Genomic DNA, 14,157 nt, shown 5'->3' with positions numbered 1-14,157 from the left:
ATCCCTCTGCATATTGATTTTCCCAAAACTAAATCCCTCTGCACATCACTGCTCTCAAATCTAAATCCCTCTGCACATCCCTGCTCCCAAATCTAAATCTCTCTGCACACCTCTGCTCCCAAATCTAAATCCCTCTGCACATCACTGCTCCCAAATCTAAATCCCTCTGCACATCACTGCTCCCAAATCTAAATCCCTCTGCACATCTCTGCTCCCAAATCTAAATCCCTCTGCACATCACTGCTCCCAAATCTAAATCCCTCTGCACATCACTGCTCCCAAATCTAAATCCCTCTGCACATCACTGCTCCCAAATCTAAATCCCTCTGCACATCACTGCTCCCAAATCTAAATCCCTCTGCACATCTTACATCTGTCCTACCTGCAGTGCAACATGTGTTTTTTTTATAGGGTTGCAAAGGTAAGTAATTTTTTGGCTTTGCTCCCAACTCTGAATTAGCCCCTCTGTGTTCAAATAATGAAAAAATTAGAACAATAAACAGGGACTGAATGAGTAAACACGAGTTATAAAGAGTTATTCCATGAAATATAGGAGGACACAATACATGGAAATTAAATTGTATCACAGTAGATGCCAAGATATTTTCAAATTCATTTCTTTCTACTGATAAACTTAATATAACTGTCACAGGGGCCTATTCATCAAATGATAAATGGCCCGGTAACCATGCGGAATTGCTTTTAAGTTACTGGGCCATTCATCATTAGGGGTCTGATAGGACCCCCTTGGTATTCAGCAAACTCCGAAACGGAAAGTTTTCGGAATTTGCTGCCGAGAACAAGCGCCATCTTCAGACGGCGCTTGTTCTCGGATCCACGCTCCTTCCTATGGGAAGGAGTTCCGGGGATGCGAAGAGGTCACGCATGCGTAGCCGGGATGACGGGGAGCAGGTAAGTAACGCAGCTACATCCTTTGATACATTTATCGCACAGTGTCAAAAATATCTATGTAGAGTAACCAGCAACAGTATTCGCTTTCGTCTCCTGCAATATTCAGGAAATCATAAATTAAACAAACACTTTTCTCCCCAAAAGTGCAAATACCCAAGAGAGAATCTCAATGACATATCACAGGAAGACTTGGCCATTTGCCTCTCTTCACACCACACGGAAACCAGGTCTAATCTGGAATGCACTTCAAAGAAAGCTTTGTTACAGAAAGGGTCTGACCACTAGCATAGGTCAGGATGATTAACATGTCACTTCCTATGTCAGGAGGTGAAAATGTCTCATAACCATTTGACTTAAATGTTACAGCCTTCGAAAACAAAACAACTTATACATTCCTTATAAGTGCATAGGCTAAACATTTTAAAAGTACATTTCCACAACTGCGCACAGCACATTGAATGACATGTTCAAACAAACTACTTATACATTCGCAGTACGTGGCACACTGCGCCTAGAGGCCCTATTAAAAATGGTGCCGCGGCATGAGGGTTAATCTCTTCAGTGTCGTGGTAGCCATTTTAATCGCGTGTGGTTGGTCTCCGGCCACAGTGTCCATCTCTGAACCAGGCTCAATGTACATACCAATGAAAGCCACATGCTGTACAGGACTCCTCTCAGAGACAACAATGAATAAAAGTGCAGACACAGAGCCCTCATTACTTTTCCCACATAGACTGTTATAGCAATCTGTCACCCCTTGTAATAATAGGAAACAGAGGTGCTTGTGGTGTAAGTTATAAAGGGCATTTTTTACTTACCTTAAATTCTTTTCTCCGATTCCTTGGGGAATAGTTGAGACTCTGGGTTACAGCAAGAGGTGCAGGAGCCTGGGCACTTTTTAAATCAAGATCTTCCCATGCTATGACTCTACTGAATATCACTAATGTCAGTTTTTTTACTAATAGAGCCCAAAGGACAGAGAAAGGTATATAAGGGAGAGAGCAGCAATGTCCAAAGAGAAGCAAACTAGGACAGAACAAGAAACCAGAACCAAACATTCATAACAGAACAAAACAATGATGCATGATGGAGGGAGTCCAGTGTTCCCCAATCAGAGAAAAGGAAAATCATGTAATTACAAAAAAAACTTTTACTCCTTATCCTCGAAAGCTGTCTCTGAGAGTCAGAGTGATCCTCGGCAGTTTGCAGCATTTTATATCCAAAACTGGCAAACTAAAACACCAAGTCTATCCAATTGTCTTGCCTGCCCCAATGTAAGGCTGGCGGATGACTGATGTAATCTACCAGGAGATGGGTCACTTCTATGCTGCTCAGACCAGTTTGTGAGAATCATAAACAACAGAAATGTATCTCCTTAGTCCTTGGACATAAAACTGAAGAGCTTGTGCAATATCCAATGGATGTGGAGAGCCCTCCTCTTCCAAAGGGCGATGCACAGTCGGAACCACAATCTCCTTATTCCTGTGGAACGTGGCAAACACTTTGAGATGCAGTAAGGGTTTTGTCCTAAAGACTATCTTATCCTTGTGGAAAATCAAGAGAGAGTCCCAATTGTGACACACTTCTTGCTGATGATACCCTAATCTCCCTAGTGGGTGCCTAACCCTAACCTCCCCCCAGTGGTGCTTAAGCCTAATGCCCCCCTTCCCGCACACTGAACCTAACCTTCTCAGGGGGGGTGCCTAACCCTAACCTCCCCGCAGTGGTGCCTAACCCTAACCCCCCTTCCCCTAGCCTAACCCTCCCCTTCTCCCCCGGGGGGGTTGCCTAAATCTAACCCCCCCTTCCCAGGGACAAAGCAGTTATTTACCTGTCTGGACGATCAGGATTACAGTGCTTCGAGATGCCGACGTCGGTATCCTGTTCACCTTCGGGATATCGTTCGCCGGCAATATGACTACATCTCATTGAAAAGACCTAAGTTGCAGAGCAATAGAAAACAAATGTAGGCTCCAACGAACGTAACAGATATCAAGGTGACCATGCAGTATTCCCTGCAAAAACAGCTGGACATCTGGGATCAATGACAGCCTTTTTTTGAAAGAATGTGGATAATGCAGAGATCTTGACTTTTAACTACTCGAGGTCTTCCTGCAAGAAGAGCAGTAACCTTGTCAAGCAAAAAGACGACATAGGAAATACTAGGAAGTGCACCAACATAAACTTCTGCATTAGGTTCACTGTTTGCGAGCGCATGCTCTGAATCAGGGTGGGGAGTATTTTTTTTTTATTCCTGTCCACTTGCTAAGCTGTGGGCGCCGGCATTTCCCATCGCATCGCCGGATCGTGACAAACCGTCGCTGATGTATGGCCACCTTCAGTTGGCCGGTGACTAGAGAGGAACAACAGTGTCTGGTCAGTCACAGGGTTGCAGGAATACTTTCTCCTTCATCCACTAGGGCAGTGTTGGCTAACCTTGACACTCCAGCTGTTATGGAACTACATAACCCAGCATGCACTGCTACAGTTTTGCTATTAGGGCATGCTAAAACTGTGGCAGGGCATGCTGGGATATATAGTTCCACAACAGCTGGAGTGTCAAGGTTAGCCAACACTGGAGTTCAAGACAGTGGGGTATAGACGGTGGTAGAGTAGAGCCTTGGCACTTTAAATAAATTTAGAAGTGTGACTGGCTCCTCCCCATCAGCCCCAGTTTAGAAAATGTGTCCGAGAGAGCCAGTAGCACATCAGGCTGTCTCCAGCCTTTTCATATATTTTTTATCTTTAATTTTTTTCATACACATGAGGACAGGCAGATTGCTAGCTGTGGCAGTCTGCCTGCTACGGGGGAGCCACCGGGAAGGCACCGCCACGGCTACTGCAGCTTGTGTCCGGTGACCCTATGGAGGGGGCAAACAACATGGAGTCATCGGACCCTGCAAGGACCCGCCACAGCTGACACCGGCTCGTGTCCGGGTTTCCTTGCTGCCCCCTCAGCCCAGCATCCCGGCCGCAGCAGCCTGTAAGTATACCACTGCTCCTGGTTAAGCAGGAGCAGTGGAGACATAGCTGGGCTCAGTGACCTGCCACGGCTGTTACTGTTAGGAGAGACACGACCATCCTCCTCCCGCATCCCCCGCACCACCTTTCACAGAGTCCCTCCTCGTGGTACTTGGAACTCAGTAGCGGTGCTAAGGGGGCAGACAGCTAGCGGGGGCGGTGCTCATTATCGGCGGCCATAGCTCAGCCTGCCGCCCATAGCAGCCGGTGTTTGGCGTGTCCTGCACACCAGCGGCGCCATCAGTATTCGGGCTCTCCGCGGGCGTGCTCGGCTCTGCAGCGCAGCCCTCAGAAATTGCAGCCGCGCCGAGACATACGGCTACTAGCAGCTGTCGGTATTACACTCCCTGTTGGCTTTCCCTCCGCCGGGAGTTGTATTATAAAAGCCCCACTGTCCACTACCCCCGCAGTTGGCACACGCTGCTGGGGGTAAGTTCTTCACCGCTGTAAATATGGTGGGCTCCTCGCCCTCGTGTTTCTTTTACAATGGAAAGCCGCGTCCTTCTGCTCCTAGAAAGGCAGTGCAGTATGGGGAGCTTCAATGCTAGACGCTGTGCTGATAGGAGGTGGGCTGCCACATATCGCTGTCTAGAATGGATTTAATCCGGCGCGCACCTTCACGTCCCTGCGGGTCCTTCATTTAATTTTATGTTGGGGAGGCACCGCAGGCGGCTACTGCTAGTAGCACCGCTATTATTTGGGCACGAAGCATAGGCGTTTAAAATTAGAATCCTCCCTTTATAATTGGTTGTATGCATATGTCTATGCCTGCTCTCCTCACCACTCTGAGAAGCACTGTAGTGGCTATAAATGTAGCAAAGTACCATAGGAGCGCTCACATTTTGAGTATAGATATAGCTACACCACTGTGAACTGGAGTTAGTAACAGTATCACAGTTTTTGCACTAAACTGACAGGGGAGATACAATAATCAGTAATATTATATATTATGTGCTCACTTCGGCAGCACATAGAATATTACAAATCTACCCTACTCGGGAATGAGACTGTGCGCACTGCAGCAACACGTGCTGTTTTTGTCTCCCAGTATACAATCGTTCAGTATATGCACTAAAGCCTATGTTCTACAACCCGGTAGAATCCCGGTGTTGATAGCACTACAGGAACATAGTTTGCGCTGTGGTTAGCCTTGCTAGCCTCATACTGTGTGGGATTAAACACCAACTTGTTTGCTATTTATATGTCACAGGTTGGCATGGTGGAAAAACACGTGCCCATATCCTGCGTATGGTGAAGCCTCAAAGTGCTTGCATTTGGCAGCTCATATACTAAATTTGGAACGATACAGATTAGATTAGCATGGTCCCTGCGCAAGGATGACATGCAAATTTGTGAAGTGCTCCATATTCAAACGTAGCAGAAAGATCATGCCCCTATGCCGTAGCTGACAGCCGTCCATACACGGCACATGAGCAGTCTCCCTGTGTGGAGGTAAGCCGTGTGTATGTATATATATATATATATATATATAAAATATGTGTGTGTGTGTATTTTATACTAAGCTCTGCTTTATAACATATACATGTCCAGAGTGAACTCTGTCATTGCCTCAACCAGGATCTTGGGTCAGTTCCTTACATGGCTAGCTAACTATTGCTCATGGTCTACTGTAAAGTATTATCGTCACCTATTATTGTTATGTAGGTACGTGTATGCATGTATAGATATATATGTACAATGTATCGCCTCTTGTCCTTACTTTAAAGACAAGGGCAGGATCTGTTATCAGTTTTATGTCTGATATCTAGCATATTTAAAAGGTAAGATGCTGCGATTGGAGGCTGGAATGACCCGATGCGATTGTTTGGAACAATAACGGCTTTACAGAATTGAATGTTATATATGTCGGTGTATGTATAAATATATGTATAAAATAGGTATACCTACAATGCCACAGCCTTTAGGTGTATCTATAATTCCAAAATTCATTATAACAGGGTAGCCTATGGACCCGGTTAGTACCCAGAGGGGATGCCACCTGGGACCAGGAATTCTAGGCTATATATTTATTCTTGGGTGCTCACTTCGGCAGCACGCAAAAAAAAATTTAAATAATTTCTTTGGAAAGCTGGGTTCTAAAGTCCAGTATACAATTTATTAGGTGACTCTATAGACTAGAGTCCTGTTATAACACTTAAATTGTGACTTCTAGTTCGGGACCCTATATATATGTCCTGTGGCCTTCTGACCACACATGTATAAAATAATATGTACTTGCATTAATGTTCCTGGGGCATTAGGTGTCTAGTTTCAGCTGATGTTGTTCTAGGGAGGCATTCTGTCTTGCCACAATATCTAAGGCACCCCTTTTCGGGGGGGCATATTATTTATACCTACACTCCAGTGGCGCACTTGACAGTGCCCGTTAAGTACTTCAAGAACCGATGCACAAATTATAAGACATTAAGAATGCAATATGTTAAGTTCTATGTCAGTTCTTATCTCCTGGTGCAGGAGTCTGACAAGTAAACTTAATCTGTTGGGACTTAAGCTGGCCACACATCTAAAGATTATCTGTCCAACCAGCCAACTAGTTGATTGGTTGGAATGAAAACCTGGTAAGGTATGAAAGCAAATGACAATCAGCAATTTGCTCCCAAACGCCGTAAAATGGACCAAAAATGTTGTTTGAACAAATAGTTTAGATCAAACATTTGACAAACTTGTCTGACGCCATTTTCATCTGTTTTCTTGCATTTAGGAGCAAATTGCTGATCATCAGTTACTCCCATACGTTACCAGATTTTCATTCCAACCAATCAACTAGTTGGCTGGTTGGATGTAAGTTGGTCTAGTGTGTGGCCAGCTTAACTCTTCCTTTCAGAGAGATTGACTTCCCATGCAACTATGTTTATGCAGTGTGTATGTGGCTGTCTATACTAATATATTCCCATTCTTTGTATGAATATTTCCTAATAAGCGGGAAACCTGTTTCCACCCCAACTGAGGTTATGACTACAGATATATCCCTTCTTTTATTGGGATAACATACACATTCTATGTCTATGTACAGGTACCTTCTCAGTATAAATTCCGGTATCACTTGTCGCAGAGTGACTAAGCTATTTCAGTAAGATGAGTCTCTGAAGCAGTGGGCCCTAGGTACATTTCCTATCAGAACATAGGAAATCCAGGTTTTATTCCAACCTTGGGGCTTATTTGGTTAATTTCCAACAGACTGCAGTTACTGCTCCTATGACTGAAGGCAGGAGGGCTGCCCACTGATATAGACACGGTCAGGCCTGGGTTGTATTATCTTGGTGGGCATTAAGTAAATCCTTGACCCTGTGGTTCAGTTTTATTGTTTGTTTCAAAATATCCCTATCGTTGTGACTTATAATGTCAGGGGTCGCTGGTGGTGATCCATCATCACATATGTGATATTCTATGTGCACCTTGACCGGTACAGGGATTCTGTCTCTTTGGCTAATACGCGCTGCTCCATTATAAGTGTTTATGTCAAGATAATTACACTAGCAGACTGTTTTTTGGGGGTATGTTTTCTATATAGGTACATATCCCTAATGGAACTAGCATGTGGTCTTGTTGAAGGACCTTCATATCTCCACTAACACTCTGGAGATGTTGCAGTAGAAAATACTGTAAATACTAGCAGACTGACGTCCACGCTGTAGAACATTGGTTCTTAGTCCACCGATTCTATTCTCTATACCTGACAAGGCTGGTTGCGGTGAGATGGAAAAGGTCAGTGCAATTCTGCATATAGTCCAGAGGGTTTCTGGTCGCTCACAGGTAAGCGGGCTTACTCCACTACAGCTTCGGAAGATGCTCCTATTAATGCAACCTGACATTACATAGGCGTTATTCTCCCTTTCGCACCCAAGCTGCTGTCCTAGCAGCCATCTGCTCTTTTTTGGTACCTGTTCCTATCAGTTGACCCTACACTTTAGAGCTTTCCTGACGTGTGGATTCATAGTTCCAACATAGAGATTAGTGACAATATTCTACTAAAATATGTTGGGGTTCTGGACTGTGGTGCATCTATGGGCTAGTGTACACCCTTACATTAAGATGTTACAGTCATTATTCCATGCAGGAGACCTGGTTGGTTTTCCTGTTCACTATCTATTGATACTTTAATTACACTTTCAGGTACTTACGGGTACCTTCAGGGTTGACCTAGTGCTCTAGCCTTGCCTTTAGGAGGCTTCCCCATATTGGTAGCTCGCTCTCCCTGTATGGCTGTTGCATCCGTGATTTTTTAACTGCTAGGGTATCCCGGTTGTTTTCCGACTATGTTCGAGCCAATAGCTGTACTGACTACAAACTTCCATCACGTTGGAAGTTGTTGTTTGGGGTTTGTTACTATGGTTTTCTTTTCAGCAGCAGGGTTCCAGTTGCTGTTTTATCCCTGTTTACAGAATGGGTTATCCCGATGTTTAAACCTCTGAAAGGAGTTGTATTCTCTCAACGCCACATCTGCCTCATGCCCAGTGGGATCTCCACCCGTTGGAGACTTTTATGATTTTACCCTTCCACTGGTTGACAACCCTGTAATTAGTGGGACCTCCAGAATGGTCTGGGTTGACTGTTCGGCCGTGGCTAGGCCTCAATGTATACTCTTGTTAGAGAAGTCTGTGGACAGCTCAGCTCTGTATCTGTAGATTAGTATCATTATACATATATCTATATGATTTTGCTTTTGTCCGGCAGTGCAGAGATTCTGATGTCTGAGACTGTTGCATCCTCCTGTTTTAGACTCTGTTACGGGTTTCTCAAGTTTGTTCTCGTGTTACCGCCCTTCTCCTATTTTTGGGACTCTCTGCTACCAACGGCCCTGGTTGGTCTGTTTTCAGCTGAGATTACGGTGTTCTGACGATTCTTGTCTGCTGTTGTCCACTAGATTGCTGTTTTGTTCCATTCGACATACGTTGTATGTGGGGAAATTCTGTGGCTGTTTAGCGAGGAGTTTTGATTGTCTCCTCTGCTCTACGTCGCTTGTCCTCAGCCCTTGCTTTTCACTTGGGCCTCCGGTTCTTGGCAGTCGCTGTTTCAGTTGCCCGCTGGGTCGGCATGTTCTCAGCGCTTCCCACCCGGGAGGTTGGCTTTGGGACGTCCCCACTGTCTTGAACTCCAGTGTCCCCTAGTGGATGAAGGAGAAAACAGGATTTTGGTACTTACCGATAAATCCCTTTCTCCGATTCCACAGGGAACACTGGACGCCCACCCAGCGCTGCGTTCCTGACGTTTTGTTTGGTTTATTATATGGTTGTGTGACTGCATGGGTTACCTGCAGTGGGTTCCACTGTGCTCCTTCAGTCGGTCTTGTTACTTTCTGTGGATTCTCCTCCTCGTTTCCTGTTGTCCTCCGTCTCCTCTCGGGCTCAGTTTCCTAAACTGGGGCTGATGGGGCATAGAGGGGGAGGAGCCAGTCACACTTCTAAATTTATTTAAAGTGCCAAGGCTCTACTCTGCCACCGTCTATACCCCACTGTCTTGAACTCCAGTGTCCCCTGTGGATTCGGGATTTATCGGTAAGTACCAAAATCCTGTTTTTGCTGGTGTGATGCTGGAACCAATGCTGATGCTGTCTGTACCATCCTGACAATCCAAACATTCCTGAATAAACTACAACTACAACAAGCAGGTTCAGCAAGATACAGTATGTGTGGACAATCAATAAATACGTTGTTTGAAACAACATTCTGCAGATTCCCAGACCGTGATAGTAATGATGCTACATGTTGCTCGTCATGCATGGGTTTCTGGCACAACATGCTAATCCACACGTGTGCCCATAAGAACACATACATCACATCACAAGAAATATTTGTTCTGCAGATCCCCAGACCTTGTTTTCATGATCAGGATTGTACTCACATGTGCAGGTAGTTACTGACACAGGGTCAGACTCAGTGACATTATCACCAGCTCTTGTATATACCATGAATGTATATGTTTCTCCTGGTGTTAGACTCATTATTGTAGCGGATTCATTTGTCACTAATGTATTATTTATCATTGTAGCTGATGATGTGACATTTGTCTGGACTCTGTAGGTGTAAGATGCCTGATACTCATTGGGTTTACTCCAGGACAGAGCAACAGAGACCGTGGAAGATGAAGTGTTTATCGGTGATGTCACCGGCATCGGTTCTATGATGAGAGAAATAACACACAGGATCAGTGAGGACAGAGGTTACAGTAAGGAGATATATATACATCTAATATTACTCTTACATCTACTCTGAGAACTAATTTCCAAATATATGATACATCTTAAAAATAATTTGTAGCTAAAAGATATGAGAAATACTTATACTTACTTGTGTACACAGAACCTCTCTCGGGTAAACTCTGATAGCCCCGGGCTCCGACTGTTACCACAGTAATGGTGTAATTAGTCCCAGATGTCAGGCTCTGAAGGGTGATATTTGTTGTGTTACTTGATACAGTCCAAGTGCTAGAAGACTTCCCATAAGTTATATTATATGACTTTATTACACCTGTCATAGTGACTGGCTCTCCCCAAGATAGTGTGATGTTGTTTACTCCAACTGTGATAAAGGTTATGTTTCCTGGTTGTGTTGGATCTGTTTAAAAACATAGAAATATATATAATTAATAAGGACATATACAGGCAGCGGTTTGTCACACTGAGCGTGCGTCCTGAAAGTACTTCTCCATATTTGCAAATCTACGGCCAATTTAGAGTCGGCTGCATCTCCGCTTTCATCTGAACTTGGCGACATCTGGGTATTTGCAGGTAGGCACAGAGCCGGGCATAGGCATAATAAGCACATGCCTAGGGGGCATTCCAGGGCTCTGCAGCTACTGTACCTCGCCCCCTGCCTGCCACTACCACTGCCCCCTTAGACGCTTTAACAACCACCCACCCACTCCCTCCACCGGTGGCAGCTGCCCCTCCCCCGCCGCTGCCGCGATCGAGCAGCGCAGGCTGCACAGCAGTCAGTTGGCTGACCGTGAGCCAGGTTAGAAATTAGCTTCTGCACAGAAGCGCATTCTGGCTAGGCTACAGGAGGAGACAACAAGATGGCATCGGTAAGGCATGCCCAGCCGCGGCCACTCCTCCCATGGGCCTTTGCGGAGCAGAGACGTGAGTGACCACTCATGTCTCTGCCTGCAGTCCATAAGCCATAGTAGCAGCCCAGCATCGGAGACCGGACCAGCCTGTTAACATCCAGCCAGCATTAGCTGCAAGTACCAGCTGAGAGAGGGGCAGGCACTGACTGAGGGCAGATGTGTGCGTGTGTGTGTGTGTGTATATATATATATATAATATGTGTGTGTTTCTCTATATCTCTCTCTCAGAAGTCACACACAGAAGTTGCTTCAGAACTCATTGGACAGCTCTTCACAGTGCAGATGGACAATGACCCAAAGCATACTGCAAAAGCAACCAAAGAGTTTTTAAGGCTAAAAAGTGGAATGTTATGCAATGGCCAAGTCAATCCTCTGACCTGAATCAGATTGAGCATGCATTTCACTTGATGAAGACAAAACTGAAGGTAAAATGCCCCAAGAACAAGCAGGAACTGAAGACATTTGCAGTAGAGGCCTGGCAGAGCATCACCAGGGATGAAACCCAGCGTCTGGTGATGTCTGTGCGTTCCAGACTTCAGGCTGTAATTGCCTGCAAAGGATTTGCAACAAAGTATTAAAAAGTGAAAGTTAGATTTAGGATTGTTTAGTTTGTCCCATTACTTTTGGCCCCTTAAAAAGTGGGAGACACATATTGAAACTGTTGTAATTCCTACACCGTTCACCTGATTTGGATGTAATTACCCTCAAATTAAATCTGAAAGTCTGCAGTTAAAGCACATCTTGTTTGTTTCATTTCAAAGCCATTGTGGTGGTGAATAGAGGCCAAAATCTGAAAATTCTGTCAATGTCCCAATATTTATGGACCTGACTGTATATATATATATATATATATATATATATATATGTGTATATCTATAAACAAAGTGTGTGTATATATATATATATATAAATATAATGTGTGTGAATATGTGTGTATGTATATATATATATATATATATATATATATATATATATATATATATAATATCCAGATAGGCGGCACTCCACACAAGTAAAAACCATTCAAATACCAACGCTCCCAAGCCCTTATGTTTACATATATCTAAAAGTGTCAAAAAAAAAAAATCACCTTTAGATATATGTAAATAAGGGCTTGGGAGCGTTGGTATTTGAATATTGTGGCAAATCCCGTGTCAATTTTTTTTCTCTTTATTATGAATGCTAATACTATAACCATTATCTTTTATATAGTTATATTTATAATTGCCATTAGTGTATTGAATGTATTTTTTGTATGTTTATAGATCCGCTGCTCCATTGGTTTCCAGGGCAGTGGGGACGCCGGTTATGAGCGGCATCCATCCTTCCTGCACTGACGCGTCTACGAGAGATGCCCACATGATGGTCGGGTGGTGTGACGTCATCATATCGTATAATGCCACACACTGTATTGCCCTTCACCTAGGCTATTATTCCACCCCACCCAGTAGCGGACTGGTACATGAGGGGCCCACAGGGGGAAAACAATACTTGGGACCCACCACGAAGGGGTGTGGATAGTCATCAGAGGGCCAACTACCACAGAGAATTAGCCAGCTTCTCCCCACTCTCTTTTTCTGTTTATATTTTAACTAGCTAAAAATGCTTTGGTATACATGTACTAAAAAAAAAAATATATATATATACTATAAAACTCCATTTAAGATGCTAGGAGAGAAGGAGGGTTCCAGGAGTAGGATTCAAAAAGGAGCACTGGGGAGAAAGATTACCACACCACCAGCTAAGTGGTCAGCAGGTTGATTGATGGGTGATACAGCGATGCACGGCAACTTGAAAACTGACAAATAGGAGACAGGTAAGAGTGTAGAATATCAGTTGTATGAGTTGGGTGGAGAGCCACAATGTGAGGAAGCATGGCATGGACTATCGTAACAAGGAAATGGAGGGGAATGATGAATGGGAAGAAGAGGGCGGATATGCCCGCTAATATGGTGGGGTTAACATAACAGCGGTTTGGAGGTAATAAGTACAATGACACAGACACACACTGACATATGCAAACCCTCACTGATACAGACAGATACAGGCACACACCCTCACTGACAGAGACACACAGGCACCCCCCATTGTGCCCACCCTCCTGAATCCACCTATACACATACACAGACACACTGACACAGGCACACAACCTCACTGACACACACAACCTCACTGATACAGCCACACACTGTCCCTCACTGATACAGACACACAGCCCCCCCTCCTGAATCCACCTATGCACAGACACACTGACACAGACACACAATCTCACTGGCACACACAACCTCACTGATACAGATACAGCCACACACTGTCCCTAACTGATACAGACACACAGCCCCCCCCCCTTGTGCCCCTCCTCCTGAATCCACCTATGCACAGACACACTGACACAGGCACACAACCTCACTGACACACACAACCTCACTGATACAGCCACACACTGTCCCTCACTGATACAGACACACAGCCCCCCCTCCTGAATCCACCTATGCACAGACACACTGACACAGACACACAATCTCACTGGCACACACAACCTCACTGGCACACACAACCTCACTGATACAGATACAGCCACACACTGTCCCTAACTGATACAGACACACAGCCCCCCCCCTTGTGCCCCTCCTCCTGAATCCACCTATGCACAGACATACTGACACAGACACACAATCTCACTGACACACACAACCTCACTGGCACACACAGCCTCACTGATACAGATACAGCCACACACTGTCCCTAACTGATACAGACACACAGCCCCCCCCCCCCTTGTGCCCCTCCTCCTGAATCCACCTATGCACAGACACACTGACACAGACACACAATCTCACTGACACACACAACCTCACTGGCACACACAGCCTCACTGATACAGATACAGCCACACACTGTCCCTAACTGATACAGACACACAGCCCCCCCCCTTGTGCCCCTCCTCCTGAATCCACCTATGCACAGACACACTGACACAGACACACAATCTCACTGACACACACAACCTCACTGGCACACACAGCCTCACTGATACAGATACAGCCACACACTGTCCCTAACTGATACAGACACACAGCCCCCCCCCCTTGTGCCCCTCCTCCTGAATCCACCTATGCACAGACACACTGACACAGG

At 45.1% G+C, this 14,157-nt stretch overlaps 1 protein-coding gene and 1 non-coding gene across 2 annotated transcripts in view; one reads left to right on the top strand and one right to left on the bottom strand.

Moving 5' to 3' along the window:
* LOC148539149 (receptor-type tyrosine-protein phosphatase eta-like) overlaps nt 1–14,157 on the bottom strand; it is a 294,391-nt gene that overhangs the window by 210,738 nt on the left and 69,496 nt on the right. The window contains exons 14-15 of the mRNA XM_088451820.1: nt 10,242–10,508; nt 9,796–10,071 (exon numbers count right to left, since the gene is read on the bottom strand). Coding sequence (XP_088307946.1) covers nt 9,796–10,071; nt 10,242–10,508 — 543 coding nt within the window. The remainder of the gene's footprint in view (nt 1–9,795; nt 10,072–10,241; nt 10,509–14,157) is intronic.
* On the top strand, nt 5,198–5,305 carry LOC148539150 (U6 spliceosomal RNA). The gene has a single exon (XR_015871193.1). It is a non-coding gene; the product is annotated as a U6 spliceosomal RNA (small nuclear RNA).

This window comes from Taudactylus pleione, unplaced genomic scaffold (assembly GCF_031769625.1).
Source record: "Taudactylus pleione unplaced genomic scaffold, aTauple2 ptg000027l, whole genome shotgun sequence".
In the NCBI taxonomy this organism is placed as follows: Eukaryota; Metazoa; Chordata; class Amphibia; order Anura; family Myobatrachidae; genus Taudactylus; species Taudactylus pleione.
This window is presented reverse-complemented; position numbering and strand designations above follow the sequence as displayed.